General features: G+C 45.1%; 1 protein-coding gene across 10 annotated transcripts in view; it reads left to right on the forward strand.

Annotated features, from left to right (window-relative positions):
• The window catches only part of TENT4A (terminal nucleotidyltransferase 4A), a 117,569-nt gene that overhangs the window by 66,755 nt on the left and 27,898 nt on the right, over positions 1-22,916 (forward strand). For 9 of the 10 annotated variants that reach the window (XR_010598519.1, XR_010598517.1, XR_010598520.1 and 6 more), the window contains exons 8-10: positions 6,162-6,288; positions 17,643-17,743; positions 18,326-18,495. Coding sequence is in view for 6 of the 10 variants with exons in the window: in XM_024109622.3 (XP_023965390.3) it covers positions 6,162-6,288; positions 17,643-17,743; positions 18,326-18,495 (398 nt within the window). In the remaining 4 variants the exon portion in view is untranslated. Of the gene's footprint in view, positions 1-6,161; positions 6,289-17,642; positions 17,744-18,325; positions 18,496-19,367; positions 19,567-22,916 lie in introns of those variants that run through there. The other variant, XM_065584202.1, reaches the window with a different exon arrangement.

Genomic DNA, 22,916 nt, shown 5'->3' on the forward strand with positions numbered 1-22,916 from the left:
GGAGCAGGGCGATTGGTTTTCTGCCCTCAACCTACAAGACGCCTATTTCCATGTCACTATACATCCGGCCCACAGACGCTTCCTTCGATTTACCCTGTGCTTGACACATTTTCAATACAGGGTTCTCCCCTTCGGACTGTTCACAGCCCCCCTTGTCTTTTCCAAGCTCCTAGCCGTAGTCACTGCCTACCTCAGGAAACAAGGGATCATAATTTTTCCTTACCTCGACGATTGCCTCCTCAAAGCCTCAACGTTTGACTAAGCTCTCCGGTTCACGCGGCTCACAGTCCATTGTTTCCTATCTCTTGGCCTACAAATAAACAAATCCACATTATGCCCCACCTAGCACCTGGAGTTCATAGGAGCAGACTTTGACTCCCGGACGGGGTTGGCATCTCTCCCACCCGACCACTTCAACTCCATAAGCTAACTGGCCACAAAAATTCGCAACAGTCCCCAGGTGACTGCCCGAGACTGCCTACAAATACATGGCCTTGTGCACTTTTGTCGTCCAGAATGCACATCTCTACGTGAGGCGCTTCCAAGCGTGGTTGACCACAGTTTACAGACCGAATGTGCACTCTCTAAACAAGACTCTCTCCATACCTGTCCAAGTCAAAGATTCTCTACACTGTTGGACAGTTCACTCCAACCTCTGTTCTGGAGTCCCTTTTCTTCAGCAGGCTCCATCACTCATACTGACCACCGATGCATCTCTGACAGGTTGGGGTGCACACATGTCTCACCACACAGTACAGGGGCTTTGGTAGTCAACCGAGATCTCCCTGCACATAAATGTCCTAGAACTTTGAGCTATTCGCAATGCGTGCCGTCACTTCCTGCCACTAATCAAGAATATCACGTACGCATGATGACAGACAACATTGCATGCATGTTTTAGGTTATCGGGCAGGGAGGAGCTCGATCCCATTCGCTGTGCACAGAGGCTATGAAGCTCTGGAATTGGTGCATTGCGAACAACATCTGGGTATCGGCTGCCTATCTTCCCGGAGTAATGAACACCACGGCAGACTAACTAAGCAGATGCTTCCCATGGGACCACGAGTGGAAGATAGACGAGAAAACCATTCACAACGTATTCAGCACTTGGGGTTACCCAACCATAGACCTTTATGCAACTACAAAAACCAAGAAATGTCCCAATTTTTGCTCCAGAGCAGGACTGGGCAAACGTTCCCTGGGAGACGCATTCATGATCCTATGGCACCGAAACCTACTCTATGCGTTTCCCCCGATACTGGTTCTCAACAGGGTCCTGATAAAAATATGAACAGACCGGGCCAAGGTGATCCTAATTGCCCCGTCGTGGCCCAGACAACCGTGGTTTCCATTCCTCACCAGAATGCCGATTCAACCACCAATCTCCTTGCCTCTCATTCCGAACCTCCTATCACAACAACACGGCCGCTTTCTCCACCCCAACCTGTCCATGCTTCACCTCAAAGCCTGGTTCCTACATGGTTTTCCCAAAGCGAACAGATTGCTCTGAACAAGTTCAAAGGGTGCTCCTACATAGCAGAACACAATCTACTCGCACCACCTATTTACGAAAGTGGAAACTATTCACACATTAGCGGAACACCAAACAACTTCGTCCCACGTCGGTATCTCTTTCGCTCATACTTGACTATCTATTGGGCCTTAAGCAATCCGGCCTTTCTCTCAGCTCCATCAGGGTCTATTTAGCTGCTATTACAACTTTTCACGACAGAATTGATGACACTTCTGTCTTTGCTCATCCTATCACCAAGCGTTTTCTCAAGGGACTCCAAACCCTATACCCAGACATTAAACCACCTACCATCCTGTGGGACCTTAATCTAGTACTGTCTTGCCTAACTCAACAACCATTTGAACCCCTAGCCACGTGCTCCCTTTTACACCTCTCGATGAAAACAGCATTTCTAGTGGCAATTACCTCTGCCAGACGAGCAGGAGAAATAGCAGACCCACCATATACACTATTTTTTGAAGACCAGGTTACCCTCAGATTACACCCCAAATTTCTTCCAAAGGTGCACTCGTCATTCCACATTAATGAGCCAATACACCTACCGACGTTTTTTCCGAAACCACACGCGAACTCGTTCGAAGCCTCAATGCATACACTAGATGTACGCAGGGCCTTGTCCTTCTATTTGGATAGAACCAAACCTTTTAGAAATTCTTCCAGACTTTGTCTCCATCGCGGAGCGCTCCAAAGGTACACCTATTTCTACCCAGAGACTTTCGAACTGGATTTCTCAGTGCATCCGGTTGTGCTATCAACTGAAGAAAGTTACACCTCCAGATGGCATCAGAACACACTCCACTAGATCTCTGGCTGCTTCTGTAGCATTCTTACGCAAAGTTCCCCTGGCTGATATCTGTAAAGCTGTCACCTGGTCCTCTGAGCACACATTTGTTAAACACTATGCCCTTACTCAAGGCCCTCTATCTGATATACGTTTGGGCAGGGCTGTACTATCTACGGCGTTCCTATCTCCCTAAGATATACGGCTTTTAAGTCACCTGTAGTGGAGCACCCACAGAGACATCTCTCTCTCGAAGAGGTTACTCACCCTGTGCAGTAACTGAAGTTCTTCGAGATGAATGTCCCTGTGGGTGCTCCACTACCCACTCTCCTCCCCTCTACTTCAGAGTTGGGGGGCCTCCGTTGTAGAGAAGGAACTGAGGAGATCGGCCACGCATGCGTACTGTCAACCTAGACTCACAGTGGGGAGCAGCCTCTGAGCATGGGTGGCCGCTAGGAGTACTGCTGCAAAAAATCTCCGAGCAAAGGCGCAGGGACGCACCAACACCTGGAGTGGAGCACCCACAGGGACACTCATCTCGAAGAACGTCAGTTACTGCACAGGGTGAGTAACCTCCTCATCACAAAAGCGCAGTATAACCACTATGATTAAGAAAGCCTATCACCTTTCTTTTGGCTGCAAAATTGGAGATCAGGACAAGAGGTGGGCCCCCCACACATGCCGCAACACTTGTGCAACAAATCTTCGCCAATGGTTGAACAGGAAAAGGAAATCTATGCCTTTTGCAGTGCCAATGATTTGGAGAGAGCCAACAGATGATACCAGCAATTGTTACTTCTGCATGGTGCCTCCAGTTGGGAAAGGTGTGTCAAAGAAGAAAAAGTGGACTGTGCATTATCCAAACATTCCATCAGCTATACGCCCAGTACCCCATGGAGAAGGACCGCCGGTTCCTGATGCACCAGAATCATTCTCACTTGAGTCAGATGAGGAAGTGGAAAAGGATGAAACTTCTGGTCCTGAACCATCAATGTCACAGGACCCACATTTTCTCCCATCCTCCTCCTCCCTCTGAACCACACTTCATAACACAAGGTGAACTGAATGACCTTGTCAGGGATTTGGAACTACCCAAGAGTAAGGCAGAGCTGTTGGGCTCCAGACTACAGCAGTGGAATCTCCTGGCAGGTGATGTCAGGGTTTCCAAGTTCCGTGACCGTCAAAAGGATCTTGTCCCATTCTTCTTCATGGAAGGTGATCTTGTAGCTTGCAACAACATCGATGGTGTGATGGCAGCCCTCAACAGCGTTCACGATCCAGGTGAGTGGAGACTGTTCATTGATTCATCGAAGACGAGTCTTAAAGCTGTTTTACTGCATAATGGCAATGTTTTGCCATCAATTCCAGTTGGTCATGCAGTCCATATGAAGGAAACCTATGACAATATGAAACAACTTTTGAGCTGCATAAACTATGACCAACATCAGTAGCGGCTTTGTGGTGATTTGAAAGTTGTTGCTCTGTTGCTTGGTCTGCAGACTGGATACACAAAGTACTGTTGTTTTCTCTGTGAATGGGATAGTCGTGCAAGAGATTCCCACTACATCAAGAAAGATTGGCCACTGCGACAGTCATTGGAGCCTGGGAGGAAAAGTGTTCAGCATCCACCACTTGTTGAATCAAGGAAGATTTTGTTACCACCCTTACACATCAAGCTGGGTCTGATGAAGAACTTCATCAAGGCCATTGACAAAACACAAGCAGCTTTCAAGTACCTCTATGGAAAATTTCCGAGGTTAAGTGAAGCTAAGATAAAGGAAGGTGTCTTTGTTGGTCCTCAGATTCATGAACTTCTTCGAGATGATGCATTTGACCATGCACTGCGTGGCAAGGAAAAGACGGCATGGAAAGCCTTCCAGTTAGTAGCAATAAATTTTCTCGGAAACAACAAGGCAGACAACTACAGGTTGTTGGTGGAAAACCTCCTCAAAGCATACAAAAGCCTTGGTTGCAACATGTCACTAAAGATACATTTTTTGGCACTCTCATCTAGATTTTTTTTCCATCGAACTGCGGAGCAGTGAGCGGCGAGCAATTTCACCAGGATATTGCAACAATGGAGAAACGCTATCAGGGCAAATGGAGCCCATCAATGCTTGCAGACTATTGCTGGACAGTGACAAGAGATGCTCCATTTAATGAATACAAGAGACAAGCCAAGAAGCGCCGAGTAGACACTGAACAGGACTAAACTATGTACATAATAGTTTTTTGCCTTTTGTTTCATAATAAATTTTATTTGTATAACCCTTTTGCTGATTTTTAAAGTGTTACATAAACAGGACAGGTGAAATATCATATAAAGCTACCATAAACACATGAAAAGACCTAGGTTTACAATTTATGATTAAAACTCTACTATCTACACAATATACATAGACATAAAATGTAAAAACTTAAATATCTTAAACAGTAGCCAATCAGTTGTTTTAATTGTCATATTTGAATTCAGCACATCAAAATACATAATAAATAGCACATTTTATCTCTGAAGCAGACGACTTCTCAAAAATTGTAGACCAGTGTAATCAGCTGGACATGGGTATGCAATGCAGTGCTCTGGCCGATAGAATGTGATACTTGGATGTATAAAATTGGAATCTCAAGTAGGAGTAGGGAGGTTATATTACCTCTGTATTTGACACTTGTGTGACCTCTACTAGAGTACAGTGTCCAGTTCTGGTATTCAGAGTTCAAGAAGGGGGTTGATAAATTGTACAGGGTTCAGAGAAGTCACAAAAAGGATGAAAGAAATGGAAAACATCTTACAGTAAGACTCCAACTTAATCTATTTAGTTTAACAAAGAGAAGCTAAAGGGTGACTTTATTAGTCTGAGTACCTACCTGGAGACCAGAAATCAGGTAGAAGGATTTGGCATGAATCATGCTACTGTCTTCTTTAAAGTGATTGGTTTTGGATCTAGGGGCAACTGGAGGAACTGTTCTAGGTTTTGCTCTTAAGTGTTTGGAAAAGAGGTGGTTATCAAGCATCCCTCTGATGCTTTATACCTCTTCAGCTCAACTGCCCTTAAAGTAGTGTTAATAAATTCTCTTTTTTTTTTTTTTTGTTCTGAAATATTTAGTCCATGAAGTGCAATTTCTAGTAAAACTCTGAAGTTGCAACGCTAGTTTACAGGCTTTCTGCCTTTTTGTAAGGATCTAATTACAGTACATATCGTTCCTTTTTGGCTCGCAAATTACTGAGGTGGTATTGGTTTGGAGTTTTCTTGCTACGACGGTTGACAGGTGATGGCAGTTCCCCATCTAACTTATGGCTAGTTGTCCATGTTTTGCTTTTCAATCTATGTAGCATATTGAGTCTTCTGGTTAATGCAGATGAGATAAGAACAGGAGAGGCAGTGAACTCCAAAGTAACTAAAACTGTTAATTCAAAAAGACTCGAGATCAGTCACGGGAGCTGCTGTGCTTTATTATTCACAATAATATATAACTTATTCTAAAATTTCAGCTACCTTCCCCGTACAAATAATGCAGGGTAGATTGAAGCTACTTTTAACAGGGATTATTTGAAATTTGTTTTATAGGTTTTATTCTAATATCTTTATCGGGATTGAGTTTCTTACGTCACAACACATAAAAACTGGCATTCGTAAAGTGCCAGACTACACTGGCGGCTCTAATTCAGCTTTGTAGTTTTGTTAGCACACTTTGGTGTGCAAGGACAAATTTTCAGTATGAGATCCTTCAGATAATCAACTCACACCATCTGTGGTGAAGCTTCTTTGGTATTGAGCTTTCAGGCTGACAGGATTTTTCTGGATACTAGTTTAAAAATGTGTTAATTGATAATTGTCATTGTTACAGGAAATGACGTTGGCAGAAGTTCTTACGGCGCCATGCAAGTGAAACAAGTTTTTGATTATGCCTACATTGTTCTTAGTCATGCAGTATCACCGCTTGCAAGATCATATCCAAATAGAGATTCTGAGAGGTAATAGTCCACTTCTTAAATATGCATATGTTTAGATAATCAAATAGGAATATCTGAAAATGCTTATTAAAATCTTCTCAAATATAAGAAGGGGTATTTATTTGTTGTATACTGCCATTCTGTTGAAATTTGCACAGATGTATTCATACTAAACTTTGTGTTGTAAGAGTTCATGTTTCAGTGCACATGACTTGAAGTGTCTGTTTAGGGAAACGTAGCAGACTGGCTAGCAAATCTGGTGGGAGCTTTTATTCCTCTATCTCCCTCCATCCAGCGTGGATGGAATCTCTGAGAGATCTGCTGGTCTCTGTTCTGGATACATCCTCTTCTTTTCCTCAAGCAATCTATTTTAAATATTGCTCAAAAGTGTGGACTGCTTTCTTAAGTTCAGTGGCATATTTGTGCACGTGTAGCTATAAGGTGCAAAGATTGAGGAGTGCTGGCTAAAACAGACTAGTGTTTACGCAATTTTTAAATATTGCTTTCATAAATCACTAAGATGACACTATTCATGCTCGATACATAATTTTCAAATGGCCGTAAGTTTATATGCACTAATTTGTTTTTTATTGTCCTTAAAAGTTGTCAAGCTTCAAGGTTTGATATCTATAGTGCATGTAACCTATATAGCATTTTACAGTAAAGTGCTGATGAGTCGTCTAAACTCTCCGCATTTGCAACTCCAGATGGATATTGCATGTGTGAATGTGTTGAATTAAATCCCTCAGGCCAAATTGGAGGCAGCTCTGCTGAAGTTTCTTGCTTAAGGCTTATCTACATGGGGAAACTTATTGGCATAACTAGGAGTATAATTATGCTATTAGTTATGGAATAAGTGTCTATATGGGGAGTTACCCCTGTATAACAAGTGGAATCCTATGCTGGAAAATTTCCCCATGTAGTTAAGCCTCTTGTTTGCAGAGTTGGTATGCTCTGAAAGGCTAGATGTGGCAAAATGCCTCTACTATTCTGCTTCCAGCAGAAAGTATTAGCATCTCTGCTCTCTGCGACAAAGTGAATCAAGTCTTTCACATTTCTGGCCTATTGCAAGTGGCCTAATTCTTGCTTTTAACATGGTGACTGTGGATCTCCAGCTCTTTCCTGTCATCTGATGTGCAGTCATGACCTCCCTGCTCACTTGCTGCTAGACTGGACCAGCTGATACTCAGGATTAGACTTTCCCCTTATCACTAACGCAGAATCTGTCAAGGAGGGGAAGGTAACGAGATTGTATAGCCCTGTATGCACTAAAGTTAACCCCTCTGCATTTCGAGGTCATAGAATCATAGAATATCAGAGTTGGAAGGGACCTCAAGAGGTCATCTTGTCCAACCCCCTGCTCAAAGCAGGACCAATTCCCAGCTAAATGATCCCAGCCAGGGCTTTGTCAAGCCGGGCCTTAAAAACCTCCAAGGAAGGATACTCCACCACCTCCCTAGGTAACGCATTCCAGTGTTTCACCACCCTCCTAGTGAAATAGTTTCTCCTGATATCCAACCTGGACCTCCCCCACTGCAACTTGAGACCATTGCTCCTTGTTCTGTCATCTGCCACCACTGAGAACAGCCGAGCTCCATCCTCTTTGGAACCCCCCTTCAGGTAGTTGAAGGCTGCTATCAAATCCCCCCTCATTCTTCTCTTCTGGAGACTAAACAATCCCAGTTCCCTCAGCCTCTCCTCATAAGTCATGTGCTCCAGACCCCTAATCATTTTTGTTGCCCTCCGCTGGACTCTTTCCAATTTTTCCACATCCTTCTTGTAGTGTGGGGCCCAAAACTGGACATAGTATTCCAGATGAGGCCTCACCAATGTCGAATAAAGGGGAACGATCACGTCCCTCGATCTGCTGGCAATGCCCCTACTTATACAGCCCAAAATGCCGTTAGCCTTCTTGGCAACAAGAGCACACTGTTGACTCATATCCAGCTTCTCGTCCACTGTGACCCCTAGGTCCTTTTCTGCAGAACTGCTACCTAGCCATTCGGTCCCTAGTCTGTAGCAGTGCATGGGATTCTTCCGTCCTAAGTGCAGGACTCTGCACTTGTCCTTGTTGAACCTCATCAGGTTTTTTTCGGCCCAATCTTCTAATTTGTCTAGGTCCCTCTGTATCCGATCCCTACCCTCTAGTGTATCTACCACGCCTCCTAGTTTAGTGTCATCTGCAAACTTGCTGAGAGTGCAGTCCACACCATCCTCCAGATCATTAATAAAGATATTAAACAAAACCGGCCCCAGGACCGACCCTTGGGGCACTCCGCTTGAAACCGGCTGCCAACTAGACATGGAGCCATTGATCACTACCCGTTGAGCCCGACGATCTAGCCAGCTTTCTATCCACCTTACAGTCCATTCATCCAGCCCATACTTCTTTAACTTGGCGGCAAGAATACTGTGGGAGACCGTATCAAAAGTTTTGCTAAAGTCAAGGAATAACACATCCACTGCTTTCCCCTCATCCACAGAGCCAGTTATCTCATCATAGAAGGCAATTAGGTTAGTCAGGCACGACTTCCCCTTCGTGAATCCATGCTGACTGTTCCTGATCACTTTCCTCTCCTCTAAATGTTTCATAATTGATTCCTTGAGGACCTGCTCCATGATTTTTCCAGGGACTGAGGTGAGGCTGACTGGCCTGTAGTTCCCCGGATCCTCCTTCTTCCCTTTTTTAAAGATGGGCACTACATTAGCCTTTTTCCAGTCATCTGGAACCTCCCCCGATCGCCATGAGTTTTCAAAAATAATGGCTAATGGCTCTGCAATCTCACCCGCCAACTCCTTTAGCACCCTCGGATGCAGCGCATCCGGCCCCATGGACTTGTGCACGTCCAGTTTTTCTAAATAGTCCCGAACCACTTCTTTCTCCACAGAGGGTTGGTCACCTTCTCCCCATGCTGTACTGCCCAGTGCAGCAGTCTGGGAGCTGACCTTGTTCGTGAAGACAGAGGCAAAAAAATCATTGAGTACATTAGCTTTTTCTACATCCTCGGTCACTAGGTTGTCTCCCTCATTCAGTAAGGGGCCCACACTTTCCTTGATTTTCTTCTTGTTGCTAACATACCTGAAGAAACCCTTCTTGTTACTCTTAACATCTCTTGCTAACTGCAACTCCAAGTGTGATTTGGCCTTCCTGATTTCACTCCTGCACGCCTGAGCAATATTTTTATACTCCTCCCTGGTCATTTGTCCAATCTTCCACTTCTTGTAAGCTTCTTTTTTGCGTTTAAGATCAGCAAGGATTTCACTGTTTAGCCAAGCTGGTCGCCTGCCATATTTACTATTCTTTCTACACATCGGGATGGTTTGTTCCTGCAACCTCAATAAGGATTCTTTAAAATACAGCCATCTCTCCTGGACCCCTTTGCCCTTCATGTTATTCTCCCAGGGGATCCTGCCCATCTGTTCCCTGAGGGAGTCAAAGTCTGCTCTTCTGAAGTCCAGGGTCCGTATTCTGCTGCTCTCCTTTCTTCCTTGTGTCAGGATCCTGAACTCGACCATCTCATGGTCACTGTCTCCCAGGTTCCCATCCACTTTTGCTTCCCCTACTAGTTCTTCTCTGTTTGTGAGTAGCAGGTCAAGAAAAGCTTTGCCCCTAGTTGGTTCCTCCAGCACTTGCACCAGGAAATTGTCCCCTACACTATCCAAGAATTTCCTGGATTGCCTGTGCACCGCTGTATTGCTCTCCCAGCAGATATCAGGGTGATTAAAGTCTCCCATGAGAACCAGGGCCTGCGATCTAGCAACTTCTGCTAGTTGCCAGAAGAAAGCCTCGTCCACCTCATCCCCCTGGTCTGGTGGTCTATAGCAGACTCCAACCACGACATCACCCTTGTTGCTCACACTTCTCAACTTTATCCAGAGACTCTCAGGTTTTTCTGCAGTTTCATACCGGAGCTCTGAGCAGTCATACTCCTCTCTTACATACAACACAACTCCCCCACCTTTTCTGCCCTGCCTGTCCTTCCTGAACAGTTTATATCCATCCATGACAGTACTCCAGTCATGTGAGTTATCCCACCAAGTCTCTGTTATTCCAATCACATCATAGTTCCCTGACTGTGCCAGGACTTCCAGTTCTCCCTGCTTGTTTCCCAGGCTTCTTGCATTTGTGTATAGGCACTTAAGATAACTCATCGATCGTCCCTCTTTCTCAGCATGAAACAGGAGTCCTCCCCTCTTGCGCTCTCCTGCTTGTGCTTCCTCCCAGGATCCCATTTCCCCACTTACCTCAGGGCTTTGGTCTCCTTCCCCCGGTGAACCTAGTTTAAAGCCCTCCTCACTAGGTTAGCCAGCCTGCTGGCGAAGATGCTCTTCCCTCTCTTCGTTAGGTGGAGCCCGTCTCTGCCTAGCACTCCTTCTTCTTGGAACACCATCCCATGGTCGAAGAATCCAAAGCCTTCTCTCCGACACCACCTGCGTAGCCATTCGTTGACTTCCACGATTCGACGGTCTCTACCCCGGCCTTTTCCTTGCACAGGGAGGATGGACGAGAACACCACTTGCGCCTCAAACTCCTTTATCCTTCTTCCCAGAGCCACGTAGTCTGCAGTGATCCGCTCAAGGTCATTCTTGGCAGTATCATTGGTGCCCACGTGGAGAAGCAGGAAGGGGTAGCGATCCGAGGGCTTGATGAGTCTCGGCAGTCTCTCCGTCACGTCGTGTATCCTAGCTCCTGGCAAGCAGCAGACCTCTCGGTTTTCCCGGTCGGGGCGGCAGATAGATGACTCAGTCCCCCTGAGGAGGGAGTCCCCGACCACCACCACCCTCCTCCTCCTCTTGGGAGTGGTGGTCGTGGAACCCCCATCCCTAGGACAGTGCATCTTTTGCCTTCCAATCGGTGGAGTCTCCTTCTGCTCCCTTCCCTCAGATGGGTCATCTAGTCCACTCTCCGCATTAGTACCTGTAGAGAGAACATGGAAACGATTGCTCACCTGTATCTCCATTGCTGGTGCATGGACACTCCTCTTTCTCCTTCTGGAGGTCACATGCTGCCAAATCTCCTCACAATCCTTCTGTCCCTGCTGCGCCTGCTCTGAATTTTCAGAACATTGCGGCCGTAGAAGCATCTCCTGACGTCTGTCCAGGAAATCTTCATTTTCCCTTATGCAGCTCAGAGTCGATACTCGTTTCTCCAGCCCTCGAACCTTCTCTTCCAATATGGAGACCAGCTTGCACTTTGTACAGACAAAGTCGCTTCTGTCCTGTGGAAGAAAGACAAACATGGCACAACCTGTGCAGGTTACAACAGCTGATCGCTCACCTTCCATATCACCGTCCTCTTAAGAGCTTCCTCAACTGTTGCAGGAACTACTCAGAGAAACCTGCAGATGGAAGCCTCGGTGCGCTCTCCCCAAGCGAGCTCCCAGGCAAACTCCCGCTGTTAGCCTCTGCTGTTCGCCGCTCAGCTGGTTCGCTGCTGACTGCCCTTATATACCAGTCAGGCCCACTCAAGGCCCACCTGGAACAGAGGTAATTCTGGGAACTAGCTATCAGATTCTGCATCCAACAATCTCTCACTCCCTCTGCTTCGGTAGCAAGGGACTGAGTAGTTGAGGGGTCCTGCAGGTTTGTTAGGCCTTTGTGTGGTCATGTAGGGAGTTGTGTTCTGTTCTTGTGCTGCAAGCTCTTGCCAATAACCTCTTACTTTGCCAGTGCACTTAGTCAAACATGATAGAGGCACTCTAGACAAGGAAGCTTTAGATACCATTTTGTATTTCTTGGTCCTTTCAACTCCTAGATGGAGAGAACAAATCACACAACCCATCCCTCTTAAACGAAGAACTGAAACTTCTGAGGAAGGGGTAACTTCTTTGAACACAGAAGTCTTGAATTTTGGAAGCACATGAAGGCTCTCCAAGCTCAAACAAGACCCATAAAGCTCTAAAGCCTCAAGTCCATAAGATCATCTATTAAAAACAAGGTGGTAGCTCAGTTTCTCTATCCTGGAGTCCTACCTTCCATTCCTTAAGGCTTCACTCCAATTTTCTTTCCTAGGATAGATTATCAGTATGGTTTTTCCTGCATTGTTTTTAGTGTGTTCCACAGTTTTTTTCCTCTCTCTCTCCTGCCTTATCTTTTCCTCCTGTTTATGGTATGTGCTCTACTCTTTCCCTCTCCAAATCTATATCAGTAGTTCTCTTAATTCAGGCCACTCTCCCTCTCCTATACTCCCGCACATATTATCTTCCCAATTTCATTAACACGCAAGCTTGGAAAATTTACCAGCATTAACAACCAGAGAATTAAACTTACTTGCCTATGTTCGATATTGAAGGACAAATGTCAACCATTTATATAGAAGGGAAGCTTAATGTCTGAGCAGACTTGGGAGTGAGACACAAAAGTTGGACCAGACTCTACCAGATATCCAAATATCTGAAGAGATCTAGTTAAGATAAATAAGTTCTTTCTGGTCAGACATCTGGGTATGCCTTCACTTCTCTTCTCTGGGCCATGATAGAGGGAAAAAATTATCGTGCTTTGACATACCAAACAAGGTATGCCTAGCCAACTTGCTGGTTTTACCATAGCTTATGTATGAAAAGTGCCTCCAGATCACCTAGTGTGGAGTCCAGTCTTGATTTATATCCCAGAATTCTTCTTAATTGTAGAACTGAGTGCAGAAAAGAGTGAATTTAGTATACTTCAGGTAATTCCTTTGTTGATAGACACTCCAGTGTTCATAATTCTGTTACTACATACAAGTAGGGCTGGATGGTGTCTGATGCAAGGAGAGTGGATATCTATATTGCACACATTAGGTAGCCTATCCCTACTTTTTAAATTCCAGAAAGACCTTAGTCACAACACCCTGTGTAAATTTACCAGCAGTGGGAACACTATCTTTTTAGGAGCCAGGACAATCTTCATGTATCCAACTTTTTTAAAAGAAGGCTTCATGAACAGGATCTGTGAACCTGGTTTTTCAAACACTAACTTTACCTTTCAAATGACTAGGTATGGTTTCCTGTGTTACCTATAAGGAAACATCTTTGGTGGTCATATCTGCCCTCAGGGTCTCATTTGATAAAAGGACATTACATTCCTTTGTCCATGACTGAGACTCAGTTGCTCCCCCTCCAAGGGCAATCATCTGAGGATATACCAGTCTTGGGGGAAAATAAGATCTGCTCCAGTACAGAGGCTATGAAGGAGAACAGATTCTTCAGGATGACCATTTGAGGAGAGGAGACTGTAATAGAGGCTTGCAAAAGCATTCCTGTGATGTGAGGACTTGCAATTTATTCTCTAACTTGATGGATAATAGAACCAACATTACCTGCGTTTGTATGCCAGTAATATTGGTGTTACTAAACTTTTCCCCAGTCATTACAAGATAGGCTGCTATTTGTTGCTTTAAGAGTTTGGGTTATACAAGTATAATGTTTAATTACATCTAGGTTTGGAAGGATTCGATTTATTTATATGTAAATGTGGATAACTGTCTATTTCACCATACACAAACTGATAAATATTTCTATCCCACAATGAGAAGACACTTGATACAAGCACTCTTGGTGAGGACGTGCATCACAGAAACCAGGAGCCAAGTGTGCGCGCGCACACATTTTTATAATTGTGGGGCCTGTATGCTGATTTAAGTTAGGTTGACATAATTCTGAAGGTTAGACATGGCCTTAGGTATCGACTTGCCCAATGCAACACATGGAGTTAATGCTAGAGGCAAGATTTGTCTTGGGTTCTGTTGTAGGTCATGCCTTGAGTCTGCTTTTCTAAAATACCGTTCAGACTTGTAAATTAGAGGGCTAAGTGACTGGGCTGCTGGTAACTGAGCCTTCTTAGTAAGATAGGCTATTCAGATGTATTTTCCCCCCTTTTCTCTAAACTTAAAGGGAAAAAGCTACCATAAAAAACAGCATGAGGATAGAGGGCAGGTGTGAAGTAGGGAAGACAAGCCTGTTGTCTAGTACAGTGGTTTTTCAACCTTTTTTTCATTTGCTGACCTCTACGAAATTTCAAATGGCAGTGCAGACCCCTTTAGAAATTAAACCTGTGGCCCACAGAGCCCTACTATAAAAGTCTTACTGTAATGGGGTCAGCACTCACCTCTTTTGAGCACCCTTCTTGTTGGGTGTGTCTGCATTCTTTCAGTTGTGATAACCCCTTTCGGTGGTTCTCAAGTCTTTTTTTTTTTTTTTTTCCCAGCGACTCAGCCCTCCAGACGAGTCTCTCTCACACACTGTCTGCATGACAACCAGAACAGACCTCTTCCAGGGTATACAGTCCACCAGGGCCTATCTCAGCACCCCTCTGGTGGGGTCTCTTTAGCCCTCCCTGAGCTCAGTCTTTAAGTAGTCCCAGTCCTGGTATGGGGCCATATCCCTAGGGCTTCCTCCCCAGAGATACTATCTTCCTGCATCCCTCCCCAGGCTCAGTCCCTACTTAGTCCCAGCAGCTTGTCAGGAGCTCCTTCATTGCTTCCCCAATCCCTGCCAGCAAACTGTCTTTGGATCAGTCCTAGTAGCCAGGAAGGATCCTCTCACTTTGCCAGTCCCTGCCCCGACTTAGCTGTCTGTGGTCCTGCTGCTCTTCCAGCCAGGCACTCAGTCCTTTCTTCTCCAGCTCCAAACAGCAACTAACTGTTATGCTGTTCTGCTGCTCCTTTTATATGGCTCTCCTTGCCCCTGATTGGCTGTTCCATCAGCCCCTCTGATTGGTTGCTTCCTTTCAACCACTCTAGGCTGCTTGGAGGACCTCTCCACTGCTCCTTGGCTGGGATGGGTGTGGCAAAACCATGAGGACTCCAGCAGGTAGCCTTTGGGCTAGTCCACTCCATCTCATCTCACCCCTCCCCTCCCTGATAGGATTGGGGTGGTGGTTCTACTAGTCTTTTGCCCCGCTTTAGCAGGGTCTTCTCTCTCCCTGACCTCTCTATCTGGAGAGTGTTTTTCTGTGTCCTTTTGCTCCCTTTAGTCAGGGTCTACTCTCCCAGGTCTCTCTTACCTGAGAGTATTTAAGGATCCTTTCACTTAAGGGTCTCTGCACGCAACAGCTTGTCCATCCCTGTATGCCGAGCTGTCTTGAGGTCTTTTACCAAGTGGAGCAGGTGCTTTTTTTCCTCCTTAGCAAACTGGAGATCCATGGCTAGTTGCTCCCTCTGGCACTTAAGATCCTCCATTTCACTCTCCGTTGACTCCAGCCATTTGGTTAGCTCGTCAACACTTAGGAGGGAACTCCTAGAACCAGCCTGCTCTACCTTCTTTCCTTAGGGTGACCCTGTCTGAGTCCCTGTACTAACCTGTTCACTGTGAGGTCCAACTTGGGTTCCCACCATAACCGGTGACCTTGACGATCTGGGGGGGGGTCCCATCTGTATCCTGTTGTTCCTGGGAATCTGTATGGGTCCCTATACTATCCTGTACTTGGGCTCCATCTGAACCCCTTTTGCCATCCTTCCTCTGGTTCCCAGCTCCTCTGCCTCCTTACCTAGTTGGTCCCAAACCCTCCTGATCCTAGGGTGCCATCTTGGTCTCTCCTGCATGAGGGCCGAGAAACCCACCCAGTCTCTCTTTTGACTGTCTCAGTCTTGCCTCAGCCTGGGATAGCCATCTTTTCCCTTGTTGCCCCTCCTTTCTCTGAGAGGGCAATATCTCTTTAAATGCCCTGCCATCCTGCAGGCAAAACACACAGCCTTTTCCCTTGCTTTGGCCATGGCCTGCGTATTTCTTGGGGCCTTTGCAATAGCCCTACTGTCCTGCTTGCCTGGTTCCCTTGTCAGTTCTGGAGCACCTACCCCTAACTCATAGGGATTTGCACCCAGCATCCTCTATTCATCTGGTTTATCCTTGGGGCCCTTGCCTTTCCCCTTGCATTAAGCCCAGCCCTTTAAAGGGCAAAACCTTTTATGTGGCCCAGCTCTCCACAATAAAAGCAATTAAACCTTGCTGTTCCTGCCAGGGCAAGCCCTTCTTAAATGTCCACACCCATAACATCTCCGTGGCTGGGCTTCAGGCCTCTCGCCTGCTAAACCCACTAAGTTGCCAGATGTGATGTGACTGAAGTGTCTCTCTTTCTGCTCCTGCTTCTTGGAGTGGATCTCCCACCACTGCTGTTGTGTCACAAACTTGACTACCTGTTGCCTCTGCAGATTCTTTATCAGATTCTTTATCAGCAGGGTCTGGGTGCGCTGCTGTTGCACCACAGCTATCTGCTGCTGTTGGCCTGCCACCAACAGGTGGATCACCTCCTCCATAATCATGCCCCTTGTTAATCAGGGGTTGGTCTGAAGAATCCCACTGCTGGTACCAAATGTAACAGGGTCGGCACTCACATCTCATGAGCGCCCCCTCTGGTTGAGTGTGTCTGCATTCTTTCAGTTCTGGTGACCCCTTTTAGTGGTTTTCAGGTGTTTTTTTTTTTTTTTTTTTTTTTTTTCAGCGACTCAGCCCTCCAGCTGAGTCATGCACACTGTCTGCATGTGAACCAGAACAGACCTCTTCTGGGGTATACAGTCTACCAGGGTCTATCTCAGTACTCTTCTGGTGGTGTGTCTCTAGCCCTCCTTGGGCTCAGTCTTTAAGTGGTCCCGGTCCTGATATATCCCCTTGGTCATCAAAGAAACTTGTAGGTGTTACCTCTGCAGTCTAAATCTGAGATTTAGGATTGCGTCTAATAAATTTAAATAGTATAGTTGCCAGAAATATAATTTTGCTTCTTGGAGTTCAGTGGCCAGGCAATCCCACACCACTTGCCCCAGTTTTTCCTCTATTCCTGGTGTCTCCCAGCAGCTGTATGCTGAACGTTAATACTATGCATTATTTGTAGGGATTTAATATCCTTTAATTCCCCCATTTTTTAAATCTATGGCAAAAGATTGAAGGTCTTTCAGTGTCAAAATCAGTCTGAGACCAAGACCTGTATTAACTGAGGTTTCTACTCCATGAATTATTTGTAGTCTAATTGAGACTCCATGAAGGACATAAGGAAGCCATGATTATGTAGTTTCCCTAGGGAATACTTGTATCCTCTGAGGTGCTGTTATCAAGTACAAGTATTTTAATTATTAAAGGTGTTACTACAGAAAAGTTTGGTTGAAACTTGTGTTTCTGACAGTCCATTTCAACTATAGTGTCACTAACACTAGTAAAGGTAGGAAGTGCAACAGATGTCGTCATTTAATAGCAAGTCTGCATTGCCAGTGGCTTAAACTGAATAGTAAGCAAACGAAGTCATGAATGCTAAGATAATACCTTGTTTATTTCATCACCTCTTTAAATCTTAAATCAATCTAGTTCATTTGAATAGTTGTTCATGTAGAATACAGTTTTTGAATATCTAACCTCTTTGTTTCCCCACTAAGTTTCTATATTGGTCTACAAATATAACTTTGTTTCTAGCACATTAGGTAGAATCATCAAAGTGACACAGGAAGTGATTGACTACAGAGCATGGATTAAAAAGACATGGGGAGGCAAAAGTAGTCTGTCACCTGATATTGGTAAGTATAGGAGTTGATCTCAGAAGCTTCAAATTACTAAAATACTTTCCAAGAAATACAGAAAAAGAACTTTCTTGGACTGATCCAGTTGTAAATATGTTCTCTGTACTGGGCTATTCACAAAATTCTGCAGTAAGGTATCATGCACCTGAGTTTAATTTCAAGATGGGGGGCTTGCATATGTGGCTCTGCCGTTTGGATTATGGGGGTGTGAATAGCCGTGTGCACCACAGTGTTGCACTGAAACTCCCCTGTGTGGATGTTGCAGGCATGAACTAAAAGGTTTCTAGTTCTCATTATTGTAATCTTTGTTAAAGGTGACTATGGTAATACGAACTAGGAACCTTTTAGTTCATTCCCTCCGTGTCTTCATATGGGAGTTACCGTAGCACTTTGGTGCACACAGTTATTCAGTCCCATATAGTCCAAACTGCAGGGCAGTGTAGATGTAGCCTGAGACTCTTGCTATTGAAAACTTTTAACGTTAGCTAGTTAATGCAACTTTGGGAAATACTTTTTTCTAAACTACAAGGTGATGAGGTTTCATGTGCTTCTAAATGATGATCATGTTTTTATCAACAGACAATAGAATGAAAGTAAGAGAGCACATAACTCCATGCAGTGCAGAACAACAGAACAGAGGCTCTGAATCACCCTTCAACCAACACTTGGCTTTGTCATTAACTAGTACCCAACAGTTGTCCTCAGGTTCATCTGCCTCTTCTGTATCATCGCTCTCTGGCAGTGATATTGTAAGTTGTTGTTTTTTTTCTTCTTCTTCTTTAATAGATTAAATTACCAGAAAGTTCCTCTATAAAGCTACAATGGTCTATTAGTTAAAATAGCAGCACTTAGTGCACTACTTACTTTTTAAAGTAAAGTTTCAATATATCATTCTAGCCTGCCATAATAAGTTGATATTCTTTTGTGTTCTTGTGTCTTCATCAAACTTACTAAAACATAAACTAGTAGTCAGTAACAAGCTGTCTTACCCCCTTTGTAACTGTAAGAATTAAACAGTCTATCTGAAGCTCTAGGCACTCTTTGTAGTTTTCTTTAAAACATCAGCAGATATAAAACCCAAAATCCATCAGTAACCTGTAAAGCAAAAAAGCGTGGGCATCATCAATCCTGATGATGCCCATCGAGCAAAATCTTCCTCATAGAGCCCCGCATGAGGAGATGAGCCTCACATCATGCCATGAAAGTGAATAAACTTACTATTTTTGGACCGAGGGGTGGGGTTTAAATTCCAAAGCCAAGGAGCCCTCATGAATAAAGTCATGCTATCAGCACCTTCTCATATTGAGATTTTGTGCCACTGCTGAATTTAACTGCAACAGTATGACGTGAAAAGAGGTGGTTTGTCATTAGGTAGCCCCTCATCCTTTTATGATTCTTTAGGTCAATAACCGTGCCTATAAACTCCACACCAAAACCCACAGGTGGACAGTATAGCTTATAAAGCACCATTGTAATATGCTCATAATGAGATACTTAGCTCAAGCCTACTGCAGCATTCTGGGCCAGGTACAGATTTTGAATGAATTAAAGATGTAGTGCCTAAATAAAATACATTGCAGTAATCTAGTCTTACTAGTGTCAAAACCATGAACCATTGTAGATCTGTATCTGGAGAGATGATTCAAGCGCTTGGCCAGAAGCAAATGAAGAGCACCTGTTCTGACTGCCCCGAAAAGCTTCTAAAAGAAATTTGGAATGTGGTGAGACTCCCAAGTTGCAAAAGAAATTAACACCTAGCAGACAAACCCCACTTCTCAGAGGTTCATATGACTTCACTATACCGTCTAGTCACCATTGCCAAACAGAAATTCTAGAAGGCATTCTGAAATGGTAAGAGCCACAAAAGACAGCACCATCCTTCTGCCTTGAGGTACATCACCTTGTTGTCAGCTGTATGAAAGGCAACTGAGCTACATATCAGCAGATACTTGATCTTCATCTGTTATTAGGAGAGTAAAGCAGTTTCTGTATCCTATCCAGATTAACACAAATCAAGGAAAGTAAGGCATCTAAGACAGCTGACTTGTCACAATCTTCAATCTTAATCGCACAGGAAAGATGAAGCACAGAGGAACAGTTAGTCAGGTTGTCATCAAATGGATGGCTCCCTTCAGCAGTAGTGCCAACCACAAGCATTCAGAAACAGATGCCAAAAAATCAAACTTCAAAAAGTTAATACATGATTTTTCATTTGTTTTTAGTCTCAAGGGTAAATAGAATAATAGAATCATAGAATATCCGGGTTGGAAGGGACCTCAGGAGGTCATCTAGTCCAACCCCCTGCTCAAAGCAGAACCAATCCCCAATTAATAGCTCATCTCCAATTTGTGGTTCAAAATGCAACCTTAAATTTATACAGAACATGTATCTCCCTGCTTTGGCTGCTTGGAATATTCCTTTCATTTTGAGTTGGGGGAACTGCTATACCTATCTTTCTCTCATTCTTCTGCCTTTATGACTGTGTAGTCACTTCTTCCCTTTAGTCTCCTACTCCTTACCTTGCCTCTGCACAGTTTCCTCCCACATTCCCCTGTTCCCTTACCTTGCCTGAGTGCAGTCTATTACTTTAAATGTGAGACTGAAGTCAAGAGTGCCCATTTTTAAATAAGAACAAAATAAATAAGAACATGATTCACAAGTGAGCAGGTAATTCCGCAGCAGCATAGGATGCACTTAAGAAGTTGGCAGCCATCCATTATTTGATGCACTGACAAACTCCAGTAGAAATGGGCTAAGCAGTTTACCAGCCAGGAAGGATGTGGATCCAGGTGGTAGCACCAAACTTCCTCAGCCCTGTGGAGCACTCCTGGCAGGAACTAAAATAGATGAAGAATTTGTTTCATCTTCTCATGGACCGTCTGAACCCAATCAGTTTTTTTCTTTGCAAAATAATAGGCATTTTCCTTAAAATAGGAGGTAATGTAATCTGCTGATGAGCATGGATATCCACAATGAACCAAGCTGTTCACCCGAGATATATTTATTTGAGATCTGACAGAAGCTGTGGTGAAAGGCAAAATATCTCTCCTTGTCTTCCACAAAACCATAGGAATTTTAAAGATCTTTTAAACAATTGATCACTGGAAATTTTCAAATCAAAATTGGATGTTTTTCTAAAAGACATGCTCTATTTTGGACAGGAATTAACTCTGGGGAAGTCCTGTAGCCTCTTATGTAGGCTGACCTGTATGATCAGTCATCTCTTCTGGCCTTATCTGCAACTCTGTGATCCGATTCAAACAGTTCTGCCACCCTGGCTCCACCCACCTTCCCTTCAGCTTCCTTGGTTGCAGATTAACTTGTCAACCAAGATGAACTGTGAGGACTGAGCCTGAGAAGAGCGCTCCTAGGGATGGAGAACAAAAGATTTTTTTATACGACCACCCAAATCATTGATTGTCAAAAGAACACTCTGTCCCTGTTGGTGATTAAACCATAGCATTTTTCGAGTGCTCTGAGGGCAGACTGTCCAATAGGTTTACTGCCCTGACACAGATGTGATTTAGCTTCAAAACAGAAGGTAGTGACCACTTCAGGCCATAGAAGAAATCCAAGTGCCTCACCTCAATCCCATCCCAATCACTACAGATCAAGAATGTGGCTGGCCACAGGAGTTGAGCTAATAACCACCTTGGGTACTTAATAGTAGTCATGGTTTGGAGAGGGGTTGGGAGAACCACACTTGTCCTCTGGGGATGTTAATCAACAAGCAGAATTATCGTGGGCTGTTGCAACACCATTGCAGTGAAGAGCTCACTAGTTTATATCCAAGGGGTAGCCAGGTTAGTCTGGGTCTGTAAACAGCGACAGAGTCCTGTGGCACCTTATAGACCAGGGGTTGGCAACCTACGGCACGTGTGCCAAAGACGGCATGCGAGCCGATTTTGAGAGGCACGCAGCTCCCTGACGCGGCCCCAGCCCCCCCGCCCACCGCTCTCCCCTGCGGGGGCAGGAGGCAGAAGCTTGGTTCTGCGGCAGCCAAGCTTCCCCCCACCCCCGCTTCTTCCCCCAGCATGGTGCTTTCCTGCCCCTCCTCCTCTCCTTCCCTGCACCAATCAGCTGATGGCCCTAGGGAGGGGGAAGAGCGGCAGCATGCTTCCTGCTCCGTAGAGGAGGCAGAGAGAGGTAGGGACGGAGCCTGGGGGAAGGGGGTGGAACAGGGCATATCCCTTCCAGTCCCCTGCCTTGAGCCGCTCAGGGCAGGGGGCTGGGAGCACCCCCACGAGCCGAATACCCCAGCCCTCTGCCCTGACCCCCGCACACACACCCAGCCTTCTGCCTTGCACCCCCACAGCCCCATCCCTCTGCCCTGAACCCCCCCACACACTCAGCCTTCTGCCCTGCACCCCCCCTGCCCTCAGACCCGACCCTTGAACCCCCCCACACCCAGCCTTCTGCCCTGATCCCTGACCCCCCCCCCCCCACACACACACCCCAGCCTTCTGCCCTGAACCCCCTCCCCCAGCCCTCTGCCCTGACCCCTGAAACACCACCCCCCAGGTCTGGGGTCCCGGCCGCAGGCCCTACTCAGCCCGTTGCCGGCCTAGGTGAACAGAATCCCATGCTGGCAGTGAGCTGAGCAGGCTGGTGGCGTAAGATCAGCATTTTAATTTAATTTTAAACGACGCTTCTTAAATATTTTGAAAACCTTGTTTACTTTACATACAATAGTTTAGTTATATAATATAGACTTATCAAAAGAGACCTTCTAAAAACGTTAAAATGTATTACCGGCACGCGAAACCTTAAATTAGAGTGAATAAATGAAGCCTCGGCACACCGCTTCTGAAAGATTGCCTACCCCTGTTATAGACTAACAGACATATTGGAGCATAAACTTTCGTGGGTGAATACCCACTTCTCTGTTAGTCTGTAAGGTGCCACAGGTCTCTTTGTCGCTTTTCACTAGTTTATAAGAAGTCTTTGTGTCTTTGAGGTAATCTGAATGCAAAAACTAGTTTCATTTCCACCCTGTATCAAGGACACGTGAGAAAGACACTGTCCAGTCCAGTTCAGGGAGGGCAAGCATTTGCACTAAATGTACACTTCAATACTTTACATTAAAACAATATTAAGCTTGCATTCAAGAGGTAGAAAATAGAGGTGAATTATCTGTAACTTGAAGTCTTTAAACCATGATTTGAGAACT

The sequence above is a fragment of the Chrysemys picta genome, chromosome 2 (genome assembly GCF_011386835.1).
Source record: "Chrysemys picta bellii isolate R12L10 chromosome 2, ASM1138683v2, whole genome shotgun sequence".
Lineage (NCBI taxonomy): Eukaryota > Metazoa > Chordata > Testudines > Emydidae > Chrysemys > Chrysemys picta.